Source organism: Oncorhynchus mykiss, chromosome 19 (assembly GCF_013265735.2).
Source record: "Oncorhynchus mykiss isolate Arlee chromosome 19, USDA_OmykA_1.1, whole genome shotgun sequence".
In the NCBI taxonomy this organism is placed as follows: Eukaryota; Metazoa; Chordata; class Actinopteri; order Salmoniformes; family Salmonidae; genus Oncorhynchus; species Oncorhynchus mykiss.
Window position 1 is genome coordinate 12332402 of NC_048583.1, and position 12429 is coordinate 12344830.

The window sequence follows — 12429 nt, forward strand, 5'->3', positions numbered from 1 at the left end:
TGCTGCGATTACAGCTGTAAGTCGCTTGGGGTATGTCTCTATCAGTTTTGCACATCGAGAGACTGACATTTTTTCCCATTCCTCCTTGCAAAACAGCTTGAGCTCAGTGAGGTTGGATGGAGAGCATTTGTGAACAGCAGTTTTCAGTTCTTTCCACAGATTCTCGATTGGATTCAGGTCTGGACTTTGACTTGGCCATTCTAACACCTGGATATGTTTATTTTTGAACCATTCCATTGTAGATTTTGCTTTATGTTTTGGATCATTGTCTTGTTGGAAGACAAATCTCAGTCCCAGTCTCAGGGCTTTTGCAGACTCCATCAGGTTTTCTTCAAGAATGGTCCTGTATTTGGCTCCATCCATCTTCCCATCAATTTTAACCATCTTCCCTGTCCCTGCTGAAGAAAAGCAGGCCCAAACCATGATGCTGCCACCACCATGTTTGACAGTGGGGATGGTGTGTTCAGCTGTGTTGCTTTTACGCCAAACATAACGTTTTGCATTGTTGTCAAAAAGTTCAATTTTGGTTTCATCTGACCAGAGCACCTTTTTCCACATGTTTGGTGTGTCTCCCAGGTGGCTTGTGGCAAACTTTAAACAACACTTTTTATGGATATCTTTAAGAAATAGCTTTCTTCTTGCCACTCTTCCATAAAGGCCAGATTTGTGCAATATACGACTGATTGTTGTCCTATGGACAGAGTCTCCCACCTCAGCTGTAGATCTCTGCAGTTCATCCAGAGTGATCATGGGCCTCTTGGCTGCATCTCTGATCAGTCTTCTCCTTGTATGAGCTGAACGTTTAGAGGGACGGCCAGGTCTTGGTAGATTTGCAGTGGTCTGATACTCCTTCCATTTCAATATTATCGCTTGCACGGTGCTCCTTGGGATGTTTAAAGCTTGGGAAATCTTTTTATATCCAAATCCGGCTTTAAACTTCTTCACAACAGTATCTCGGACCTGCCTGGTGTGTTCCTTGTTCTTCATGATGCTCTCTGCGCTTTTAACGGACCTCTGAGACTATCACAGTGCAGGTGCATTTATACGGAGACTTGATTACACACAGGTGGATTGTATTTATCATCATTAGTCATTTAGGTCAACATTGGATCATTCAGAGATCCTCACTGAACTTTTGGAGTGAATTTGCTGCACTGAAAGTAAGGGGCTGAATAATTTTGCACGCCCAATTTTTCAGTTTTTGATTTGTTAAAAACGTTTGAAATATCCAATAAATGTCGTTCCACTTCATGATTGTGTCCCACTTGTTGTTGATTCTTCACAAAAAAATACAGTTTTATATCTTTATGTTTGAAGCCTGAAATGTGGCAAAAGGTCGCAAAGTTCATGGGGGCCGAATACTTTCGCAAGGCACTGTATATGCCTATCACTAGGACAAGACAGTGTAACGTGCCACATGCAGTAAAGTGGAATTAACCCCCTATTTAACCAGTTGCTTTCTATTTGAAGGTGATCTTTTGAATGCCTCAATGGTTCTCAGAGAATAAACTGTTACTTCTGAAGGATTTTAACAATCGGTTTCAATATTATAGGTCGAGAGATAGACAATCTAGTTTCCTTTGTTTCAAGTGGCCTGAATATTTGTGTTTGGGATTTTAGGCCATGTGCTGCAGCTTAGTCTGAGTAGACGAAACGAATTAAGATCACATTTGATCCTAATCTGATTCACACTTCACTCTCTTCTGTATTCACAATCGCAGCTTCAATGAGCTCTACGCTGAGCCAAAATCTCTAACACACAAAGTTCCTTTACTGAGTTGCGACTAGTCATAACATTGTTGAGCGCTTTGACCTAATTAGAGGTGGTTTTTGCCAAAAACCAACAAAACACAAACCACACAGACAAAGTTGAACTGTCTAGATATCCATGATACAGCCCATCACCTTGGAAAGTTAACATTATGTATGTGTATATGTGTATATGTATGTATATATATATATGTGTGTGTGTGTGTGTGTGTGTGTGTGTGTATGTATATATAAAATAACTTTCCAAGGTGATGGGCTGTATCATGGATATCTAGACAGTTCAAACACTTTGTCTGTGTGGTTTGTGTTTCGTTGGTTTTTGGCAAAAACCACCTCCACTTATATTTTTATATATATATAATATATATATTAATTAATTAATTAGTACAACAGGGGTCGGCAACGGGCGCCCTGCCCTGTGTTCTGTTGATAATGCATTATTCCTATCCCCGCAGTAGAACGTGTTCTATTGATAATGCATTATTCCTATCCCCGTAGTAGAACGTGTTCTATTGATAATGCATTATTCCTATCTCCGCAGTAGAACGTGTTCTATTGATAATGCATTATTCCTATCCCCGCAGTAGAACGTGTTCTATTGATAATGCATTATTCCTATCCCCGCAGTAGAACGTGTTCTATTGATAATGCATTATTCCTATCCCCGCAGTAGAACGTGTTCTATTGATAATCCATTATTCCTATCCCCGTAGTAGAACATGTTCTATTGATAATGCATTATTCCTATCCCCGTAGTAGAACATGTTCTATTGATAATGCATTATTCCTATCCCCGTAGTAGAACATGTTCTATTGATAATGCATTATTCCTATCCCCGTAGTAGAACATGTTCTATTGATAATGCATTATTCCTATCCCCGCAGTAGAACGTGTTCTATTGATAATGCATTATTCCTATCCCCGTAGTAGAACATGTTCTATTGATAATGCATTATTCCTATCCCCGCAGTAGAACGTGTTCTATTGATAATGCATTATTCCTATCCCCGTAGTAGAACATGTTCTATTGATAATCCATTATTCCTATCCCCGTAGTAGAACATGTTCTATTGATAATCCATTATTCCTATCCCCGTAGTAGAACATGTTCTATTGATAATCCATTATTCCTATCCCCGTAGTAGAACATGTTCTATTGATAATCCATTATTCCTATCCCCGTAGTAGAACATGTTCTATTGATAATCCATTATTCCTATCAATTTATTATTCCTTATTAAGAGTCATTCAAACATCCATCAGTTATGGTTCTGTATGATTTTTACATGAAGTCTCATGTTGTCAGATTAATAACATAAGAGGCCTTATTAGAAAGTGTTTTTATCAACTCATGAAATCTCAATTAAATCTGTTTAGCCTCCTGTGGTTAATTGTCAACGTCATTAGTTCTGCTGTGCGTGAATTCATCGTGCATGCAGCGCAGTGTGTCAGCCAGGATTAGTTATATTATTCATCGCACTGACTTGTTCTGTTTCCTGTCTCTCTGTCTCTCTCTGTCTCTGTCTCTGTCTCTCTCTCTCTCTCTCTCTCTCTCTCTCTCTGGCTATCACTGTTAGATACATTACTGACTTGTAGTGCTCCCTGTCTTTCTGTCTGTTTTTCAGAGACCGAGGAGACCTTTTTGGAGGAGGATGGCTCGGGCTACTCCTGCGTCATCGGCTCTGAGATCTACCTGGACGTGAACTACCTGCACTACCTTTACAATGCCCGCCTGGGCATCAGCAGCTGCACCCGGGCCTGCCAGGTGTGGTCAGCCCCCTACGATGGAGAGGACCCCCCTCCAGAGGAGTACCAACCCAGTGCCCTGGAGGAGGCTGGGGCCAGGGGACGCCAAGCCCAGACGGTCAACCCCAAGAGATCACATCCACATCCACGGCCTCGTCCCCCCTGCCCGCCCCAGACCACAGACCCAGCCCCTACTAATCAACTAGAGCTGGAGTGGGACGATAGTTATGATGCCGGTCCGGTGGTGTCCCCCGAGGCTGCTGCTGCTGAGAGTAGTAGACCTCCACAGCTGCCTGCAGCCGAGCCGCCCAAACACATCCAGGAAATGAGGAGGACTGCCATCATGCTGGTTAAGGGTTCCTACATCGAGGAGTCCGACTTCCAGGATGATGTCATGGTCTACGACCTTGTGGCAAAGAAGGACGCCCGCGATACTGTGGATTGCCGCAGACCCAGCCGGGAGACACTACCGGAATCGGAGGAATCTGAAATAGACTCGAACTTGAACCTTGAGGAGGACCATTTCAAAGAATCCAGTTTGCAGGAGAAGGATGAGGTCCCCCTCAGCAATGGCCTGAGTCTTCCACTCCATCCCACCAACATGGAGGTCACAAAGGGGTCAAAGGAGGTCAAGGCTCATGTTGCGGACCACAATTCCAACCTCCAGAGCCCCTCGGCTGAGGTGGGGGACGACCTCATGGGTCAGTACGAGGAGCTGATTCGTACGCTGGGCAGCGACGAGACCGGGACTGGGGGGAGCAGCCATGTGAAAACAGTGGACAAAGAATTCCGGAATCCTGTTGTCACCCCCATGGAGGAGGACGAGGTGGACTTCAGCTCCTTCTCTGTGGATACGCCAGAGCTGGAGAAGCCGCACTCATCCCTGTTTGGGACCAAGCTCCGCAGTGGGAGCACTAGGAGCCATTCTGTGCCTTTTACAGGTAAGATAAAACAACACTCTCAGAAATAAAAGCCTTAACTTTTGTACAATATCTTCACCAGGTTTGAAGGTCAGCTCTCTAACACGTGTCAAGAATTTGCTAAAGAATCACAGCGTGGTTATCTTACGATGCATTTGACTCATAGCGAGAGAGAGAGGCTTTACTCAGACTGTCAAACCTGGTTAAATTAAAGTAAGACAGATAAAACTTCAGTCTGAGTAAAGTCTGTCTCTCTCTCTCTCTTCCTGTGTAGATTGAAGTATTATCTGCCTTACTTTAAGGCTTGTTACTTTAAGGCTTGATCTTTAACCAGGTTTGACAATCTGAGTGAAGACTCTCTTTCTCGCTTCCTGTAGGGCCATTTGTCAGTGTGCTGTTGTCACGTCTGGAGAACATGCTAGATAACTCTCTCCATGTCAACCTCCTGCTGACTGGTATACTGGCCCAGCTGGCTGCCTACCCCCAGCCCCTGCTGCAATCCTTCCTCCTCAACACCAACATGGTGTTCCAGCCCAGCGTGCGCTCACTCTATCAGGTACAGATAGTGTGTGTGTGTGCGCGACTGTGAGTGTGACTGTCACCAGCCCAGTGTACACTCCCGCTCCTAGATTCCATTAATTCTGTCAGCGATAGATGGACAGACAGACTGAAAGTCTATACATAGCGATAGATGGACAGACAGACTATGTATAGACTTTCAGTCTGTCTGTCCATCTATCGCTATGTATAGACATTCAATCTGTCTGTCCATCTATCTCTGTGTAGACTTTGTCTGTCTATCTGTATCCTTTGTTCTCTGAATGACTTTGAGGCAGATATGGACACAGTCCTACTGTTAAGATACTCCTCATAGACACTGCAATGCACGCCTACTCAAAACAGAGACAACTCTCTTAGTAAACATTTCACTCTGCTCCATTTAGTAAGCATTAGAGGTGTAAAAACATCCCCCCAAAAAACTGTTTGCTTTTCTCCCTCACCGCTCTAAGCTGTTTAAACCTCTGGAGACTCATGAAACAACCAGAAAACCTGTTAGAAGTTTGAGAGGAGGGATCCGTTATGAATAGTATTAATTAGAGAGGAGATTATGAATACTATGGGTTTGTCCTAAATGGAACCTTATTCCCTATATAGTGCACTACTTTTAACCAGAGCCTTATGGACCCTGGGTAAAAGTAGTGCACTATATAGGGGATAGGGTGCCATTTGGGACGCAACCTATGAGCGGCGTACACTTAACGTGGCAATGAAAACAGAGTTCAAAATGGCTGTGAAACAAGTCTAGTGAGACTTTAACACAGTGTTTTTCTCTCCGCTGGCTGATTCATGCATAATTGAATAGAGGATGTGTAAACAAGTAAATCAAAATGGAATGGGGATGTTTGAAAGCTCGCATTAAAGGGAATGTTTGGATGGGGATGAAAGGGGATGGCAAGTTGTTGACGTACAAACACTGGGCACTTCATTTTCATTAGGGTCCAGATTAAAAGAGGTGGATTGTTTGTCATGGAGATAAATGCGGTTTGGTTCTCTCATCATCAGTGTGTCTTGTCTTGCTTAATGTCCTTGTTTTGTCTGGTTTATGCCTCTGGTTTTGTTTTCAATCGTGTAATATGCTTTTATGCAAAAGCTACCTGTTTTACACCTGATAGTGTGTATTGCAATACTCTTGGCATCAAGTACGTAAAGCCTGTTGGCTTAATTCAGTCAAAACAAATGTATACTTTCTTTGATAAGGCGTCTTGCGCTGTGGAAATGCAATGATTGCATTCATTTGTCTCAGTAGAACAATACAATGTTTGTGTGCAAAAAAACAAAACAATTCAGCATGGTGATCTCATTGATCCACCATCTTGTTTCAATGTAAGCTCGCGAGATCAGGATAGCCGAATGAGACTACCTCATTGTAGCTTTGATACAATATTTATCCTGTACTTTCTGTGCTCTGGCAGCTACAGTGCCTTCAGAAAGTATTCACACCCCTTGACTTTTTGTGTCACTGATCTACACAAAATACCCCATAATATCAAAGTGGAATTTTGTTAGTAGACATTTTTTTTAAATTAATAAAAAAGGAAATGCTGAAATGTATTGAGTCTAAGTATTCAACCCCTTTGTTATGGCAAGTCTAAGGAAGTTCAGGAGTAAAAATGTGCTTAACAAATCACAAATTGAATGGACTCATTCTGTGTCCAATAATAGTGGTTAAAGGGTTTTAAAAATGACTACCCCAAACATACAATTATCTGTAAGGTCTCTCAATCGAGTAATACATTTCAAGCACAGATTCAAAGACCAGGGAGGTTTTCAATGCCTCGCAAAGAAGGGCATTGATTGGTAGATCAAATTTTAAAAAGCAAACGCTGAATATCACTTTGAGCATGGTGCTGTTATTAATTAGGCTTTGGGTGGTTTGTCAATACACCCAGTCATTACAAAGATACAGAAGTCCTTCCTAACTCGTATGCCGGAGAGGAAGGAAACTGCTCAGGGATTTCACCATGAGGCCAATGATGATTTTAAAATGGTTACAAAGTTTAATGATTGTATAATGAGAAAGCTGAGAATAGATCAACATTGTAGTTACTCCACAATACTAACCTAAATGACAGACTAAAAAGAAGGAAGCCTGTATAGAATAAAAAATATTCCTAAACATGCATTCTGTTTGCAACAAGACACTTAAGTAATACTGTAAAACATGAGGCAAAGAAAGGAACTTTTTGCCCTGAATACAAAGCTTTGTTTGGGACAAATTCAACACAACACATGACTGAGTACCACTCTTTATATATTTGAACATTATGTTGGCTTTATCATGTTATGGGAATGCTTGTCATCAGCAAGGACTAAGGAGTTTTTTAGGATAAAAAATTAACTGAACACAGCTAAGCACAGGCAAAGTCCTAGAGGAAAACCTAATTCAGTCTTCTTTCCAACAGACACTGGGAGACGAATTCACCTTTCATCAGGACAATAACATAAAACACAAGGCCAAATTTATACTGCCGGTGCTTACCAAGACGACATTGAATGTTCCTGAATGGCCGAGTTAGTTTTAACTTAAATCGGTTTCAAAATCTATGGCAAGACTTGAAAATGACTTTCTAGCAATGATCAACAACCAACTTGACAGAGCTTGAATAATATTTTTAATAATAATGGGCAAATATTGTACAATTCAGCTGTGCAAAGTTCTTAGAGACTTACCCAGAAAGACTCACAACTGTAATCACTGCCAAAGGTGATTCTAACACATATTGTCTCAGTGGGTGAATACTTATTTAATCAAGATGTATTAGTGTTTTATTTTTCATAAATGTTTTAATAAATGTTAGAATTTTTCTTCCACTTTGACATTAGAGTATTTGGTGTAGATTATTGACAAAAATTACAATTAAATCCATATTTAGTCCCTCTTTGTAACACAGCCAAATTTAGAAAAAGTCTAGGAGTGTGAATACTTTCTGAAGGCACTGTATTTCCTGTCTGATGTTCTACTGATGTTACTATATATGTGTTTCCATATCAGGTACTAGCATCCCTTAAGAACCAGATAGAGCAGCAGGCCTCGACCAAGAAGGACTTCCCAGAGCTGATCACCTCCGCCCAGCACTGCCTCCTGGCCAGGGAGAGTTCACTCAAGGGTCAAGGTGAGACTTGATTGACTACAGTACCCATAATTCTCTGTCCTACACATCTGGTTCCATGTTAGTAAAGATGTTCTGAAGCTAACGTAATGGCTTCCCTGCCAGGATACATAGTGTATATAACAGCCGTATAACTGTGTACTGTTACTTACTGGTAGTATAAATGTTTTGTTTGAATAGACGTTGTTCAATGTTGAATTCTGAGCTTTATTGTCAGCTATCCTATGAGCATCATTAGAATGTCATTTAGGTATGTTTTGTAGCCAATAGCCAGGTCATTGAGATTAGAATAGATACAGGCAAAGCTTCCAGAGGATTTGAGGCAATATCCTAGATCATAAGACCAGTAATGAGCCAAGCAATAACGTTGTTTCTTATCGCTGCAATGCAATGAAGCTCCACTGAAAGATTAAAACTGTATCTGTGCTTAGTTTGTGTTGTGTTTGGTTCCTCCTTGAGGACTTGGAGAATATATTCAGCTTGGTCATGAAGCATATCAGCAATGGAGAAACAACAACCTTCTGACGTTCTTCTTCTCATACTTCTCTAGTATACTGCATTCCCAATGGTTTCTCCCCACCATTTTATCTGCAAGCTTCTCTCTGAGCAAGGAATGTATTGGTATGAGATTGCATGAGATTTAAAAAGGAAAATGAGACTGATATAAAAGGGAGAATTTCTTCTTTCAAGTGGACCAACATGAGCTTGCTACAATGTCCAACTGCAGTTGAATGCTACTATTACTAATGTCTTATTTTTCATCTCTTTACTTATTCTCCACAGATACAAACAGCGGAGACAGCCGAGAATGTTCCCCCCCGGAGGCAGGAAGGATGATGAAGAGCTCTCCTCCTCCCCAGCCCAAGACCATTTCCCTGGCCAGGACCGAGGTCTTCGCTACCGTCCTCTTCACAGAGTTCCTCAAAGAACTGGCGGCCATTGCGCAGGAGCACTCAATACTATCGCACGTCCCTATGGAGGAGTAACGATGTAATAACATTGCAATAATGTTATAATAACATTTTAATGATGTTATGGTAACATTGTCTCACAGGGAAGGAGTGAGTGTCTGTCCCTGACCTGTTGTGTCCACTCGGGTCACTTTTAAACGTTTTTCATGTTTTCCAACACTTGAAGAACACTATACCTCTTGGATTGATTCACTCATCTTTTATCTCTCTCCCTGAGGTAGTTTTTAAAATGGGTTATATATATTTGAGGCTAATATATTTTTCCAAACCAAAATATAAAAACGTCGGGCTCTGATGTACAGTAACACATAACTTACAGGAATCTCTCACCCATTTGATGCATTTGCCATTGATACCCTCAGACAGACTCGTGTATATGGTTCTGCCCTCAGAGAGTTGTATGCATAGGCCTATGTCACATCCAAGGAGCAGGTCATGTGATTTATAATGACTGGAAAGTACTGACCTACTTCAAGCCTTTGGTGGAATCCCTGCACCAACCAATAAGAATGCTGAAATGGAAACGTGGGGCTAATCGACCAAAGACTGAATAGAATGGAACAGGCTGAATGGAACAATGGGAAGGTAATGATACACAAAGGACACATAATCGGTCCCTTTAGGCTTTTAGACTTACAATATTGCAATCATAAATGTCAGTGTACTGCCCTGGTAGCAACAGCCTCTCCAGTGACCAGCTCTAGTTGTCTTGTAGTGATGGCCACCATACAATGGGGACTTATACGTGGCCTTACCGAAATCTCTGTTGGTGCCGTGTTGTCACCCTGGGGTTGCATGCTGTACTGGAAATAATCAGAAGCCTAATTTTCAGGATTTCTCCCTGCAGAGTATTCATCACTAATCAAATGTTATTTGTCACCTGCTTTGTAAACAACATATGTAGACTAGCAGTGAAGTGCTTACTTACGGGCCCTTCCCAACAATACAGAGAGAAAGAAAATAGAGAAATGGTGGAAAAGTAATAAATCCACAATGAGTAACGCTAACTTGGCTGTTAACACGGGGTACCAGTAACAAGTACCCTAGCAGCACCACTAAACTACTGGTTAGCGTGTTGGTGTTAGAAGTGGGATGCTAGTGGGAGTCCCATTCGTCTCATACTTACTTTATGAGTTGGTGTAGACCATGGCATTTTCTAATGTTATGTATTTGGTGGTCGTTGTTGTTCAAAACTCTTGACTGAAGGAGAGGCCTAGTAAGTTAGACGATCAGGCTCACTGTACAAAACAAGTTTGTGTGTCGCTAAATACCTTCTTTGTTCAATAGACATATTTCAGTTATGTTAGGTTTTCAATGCACATTAGATATTCAATCTGGAAGATGTTGTTTTTTAATTTAGGGGTGCACTTCAGGACACGAGTTCTTCTGACGTCAATTCTCAATGCTGCGGCTAACTCCATTTTCCCATGGTGCACCAGGTCCTGTCCACTGAATGCACGTTATTTATAATGATATCTCTCTAAAAGGAGCTTTCCATATCAGGGTGATGCATTCAATGTTCACCTTATTTCCTATGTAGTGCACTACTTTTGACCATATAAATCAAGAGTAGTGCACTATATGGGGTAATGGGTGCCGTTTGGGAAGCTCTCAATGTCTTAGCCTTATTTTAGTACTTTTTGTATATAATTGGGAAAAATAATCAAAGAAGCAGCACACTATGCAAATCATTATTGATATTTGAGGTATAAGAGTACTTTATTACGTTTTGTTTCCTGATGGGGTTGGGTATTTAATACAGAATGTACTTAATGTCACAATAATGGAACTGTTTTGTAGAGAGAGGTTCTATTGCCATATTTTTTCACAGAAGTTGTAACTTGTAACTCTTCTCGTTGCTGTATAGGGAATGCATGTTTCTTGTATGTTTTTATGAGTCAAGTTGGGAAAATTGGAATACATCACTGTTGGTTTGGTCATTGATGATTTGGCACATTAATTTTAGCATTGAGTGTTGGCCAACTCTCACAGGAAGACGAGGGTAGCCTGAAATCCAAGCTGATATGCTCCATTTGAAGTTTGAATTCCAGACTAAGGTCTACCATTAGCAACAAATAAATAGCCTTGATTTTAATTGACTTTTTTATTTAAGGTTTTGATTTCAACCAAGGAGACATTTTGTTACAATGCCTGTCCCTATTAAATGGATATGTTAGGGAAGAACTACCTAAAAATTGGTGCCTGAATTTTGAATGAATTTCCTCCTGTTGTTTAGTGTCTACTCTGGGCTAAGCATGGTCATGTTCAGTAGGCATAAAAGTGATCTTATCCATTTAGAAATGCTCTTTTTTTGTTTTCTGTTGCAAAACTTTTTCCTATGGTGCATCCTAATGAATGTGGATGCAGCTGCAAAGTCAACGATATACCACTGTCTGCTCAAACTAGTCCACAAATTGGACCGATGGACAGTTGTGGAATGCATCATTTCTTGCCATTGCTAAATTTGGTGATGTACTCCATATTCTCTTGTAGTAGAATGTTGTGTGGAGCACATTTACTTCAACCAAATTTAGAGACACAGTTCTCTTCAGTTGCGTAGAGGTTTCATTCCAAAGAGAAGTAGTCTAGTTTCTCCCTTTTCTACAACTATTAGCATCCATTTTAGATGTCAGCGATGACCTTGTCAGGTTACTCCAGTGTGTATTCTTCTGTCATTAAAGTCAGAGGTTCCAAGGAATTATTTGAATAAAGACATGTATTGTATTCTTTATAATACGTTTTTATTGAAGAACAGATAAATATGTCATGTGTTTTGACTTGACAGCTTCTCTACCCAAATTTATATTTTTAGCTTCACCTCGGCAAAGTGAAATGCAAAACACATTTTTCCTTCCTCTTCTTTCGCCCAGAATTGGTTGTGTTTTCAATGGTTTGTTCAGTGGACTCCACTGGCCTCGTTTAGTAAACAATCCCCCCTCTATCCCTGTTCATACCTGGTTCTAACATGCAGCCTTTGTCCTGATCTTGTCCAATTCTGATTGTGGCCACATTTTTGGACGATTAAAAAAACGCATTGTGATCAGATCGAAGTGTACACGGACAAGATCAGGATGAATGTTAACAGCAGGTATAAACAGGGCTTCTGATAGCCATTCATCCAGTGACCCAGCTTCTGTTCAAAAATAGGTATTATTCACAGGCACTGAAACAGCAGCCAGCCACAAACCCTCTTAAAATCAAGAAGTTCAATTGTGTTATGTACAATACCTCTTTTATATAGGTCACTGCATACGGCATTCAATAGAAACAAAGGGGATGAATGGGAGGCAACTACCTACGTTACCAAACTGAAGTCGCATGCACACAGCCAACTAGTATTGAATTACTGC

At 40.9% G+C, this 12429-nt stretch overlaps 1 protein-coding gene across 2 annotated transcripts in view; it reads left to right on the plus strand.

Moving 5' to 3' along the window:
• The window catches only part of LOC110497380 (protein FAM160A1), a 38410-nt gene extending 26602 nt beyond the window's left edge, over positions 1 to 11808 (plus strand). For both annotated transcript variants that reach the window (XM_036954306.1, XM_036954307.1), the window contains 4 exons: positions 3397 to 4458; positions 4815 to 4993; positions 7991 to 8111; positions 8892 to 11808. In XM_036954306.1, coding sequence (XP_036810201.1) covers positions 3397 to 4458; positions 4815 to 4993; positions 7991 to 8111; positions 8892 to 9094 — 1565 coding nt within the window. In that variant the 3' untranslated portion in view covers positions 9095 to 11808. The remainder of the gene's footprint in view (positions 1 to 3396; positions 4459 to 4814; positions 4994 to 7990; positions 8112 to 8891) is intronic.
• The last annotated feature ends 621 nt before the right edge of the window (positions 11809 to 12429 follow it).